The 1,245-nt window shown below is 47.1% G+C and overlaps 1 protein-coding gene across 1 annotated transcript; it reads right to left on the reverse strand.

Annotated features, from left to right (window-relative positions):
• Nucleotides 1–394: 394 nt before the first annotated feature.
• Nucleotides 395–838, reverse strand: LOC127878690 (uncharacterized). Its single transcript, XM_052425218.1, has one exon. It carries the CDS (start codon nt 836–838, stop codon nt 395–397), a length of 444 nt encoding a protein of 147 aa, XP_052281178.1.
• Between the last annotated feature and the right edge of the window lie 407 nt (nt 839–1,245).

Genomic DNA, 1,245 nt, shown 5'->3' on the forward strand with positions numbered 1-1,245 from the left:
TTCCTCCCCACCTTCGGGCAATGAGGGCATCTGTAAGGCTTGGCCCCGTTCGAATACTTACTACCATAAAAATATAATACCGGTAATAATGTTTAGTCTGAGATGCCATGTCTCGACACGGATTTACCGATCATAAGTCGTTCGCTCTTCGCGGAACATCGTTGACTGCGCTCGAAGTTAAGCATGTCTATTTACCGTCACAACTCGCGCGTAATACTTAGCGGAGCGTAACCTAGCCAGTTTTTTTGTTTGTTCGCAAATCGGAATTGCTCTCCACGTCCACTCACTCTCCCGCTATATCATACAGTTAAGACATTACACAACACGATACGTTTAAGTTTTTTTGTTTTTTTTTCGTCCCTAAATCACATGAAACCCGAAAGTAATGTGACAATTACGTCTTATTCTTAACTGTCACGATCCACTTTGACAGATTCGATCCCCTGTAAGGCTTCAGTTTATTGTGGTGTATGAGTTTGTCTGAACCCCTACTATCCATTTGAATAACGAAGTTAACTGCCGACACTTTAGCCTTAACGACGAACGGGCCATCATAGGCTTTCTCAAGCTTGGCACTAACGCCGACCCTTCTGGTTTCATGTAGCAACCACACCGCATCGCCCACTTCATAGTGGTGGAATGACAACCGCGCATCATAAACGTCCTTGCTTCGCCTCGCAGCAGCCTCAAGGTGCTTTCGTGCTACTTCGTGCGCTTTGTGCATCCGTTCCCGAACGCCATTCACATAATCGGATGGGTTTAAGTCGGATTCGTGCGTGTCCTTGACGTGGCGAAACATGACATCGGAGGGTTGTCGAATTTCTCTACCCATTACCATTATGTTTGGAGATAGGCTCGTCGATTAACACGGGGTGGCTCTGTACGCCCCTGCAAGACAACATAGGTATATATCCCAGTCTTCTTCATCGACCAGGTAAGCTCGTACCATCCTCATCAGGGACCGGTTGAAACGCTCGACTTGACCGTTTCCACGCGGATTGCGTGGGCTAATGCGCATCTTCTTCATTCCCATCAGATTACACAGATTTTTAAAAAGCCGACTCTCGAAGGCTGCTCCATGGTCACTGTGAATTACCAATGGTGCGCCCCACCTACTGATGACGTCGATGAATATCACCGTCGCACAATCCTCGGATGTTTGAGATGGTACAGCAGCGACCTCGACGTACTTCGAGAAATGGTCCGTCATGACTAAGATTAACCGATTACAACACTTCGTTATCG

The sequence above is a fragment of the Dreissena polymorpha genome, chromosome 4, assembly GCF_020536995.1.
Source record: "Dreissena polymorpha isolate Duluth1 chromosome 4, UMN_Dpol_1.0, whole genome shotgun sequence".
In the NCBI taxonomy this organism is placed as follows: Eukaryota; Metazoa; Mollusca; class Bivalvia; order Myida; family Dreissenidae; genus Dreissena; species Dreissena polymorpha.

Bases quoted from the DNA above. Each gene is read 5' to 3' on its own strand.
- LOC127878690 (XM_052425218.1), bottom strand. From the start codon at position 838: ATGGTAATGGGTAGAGAAATTCGACAACCCTCCGATGTCATGTTTCGC.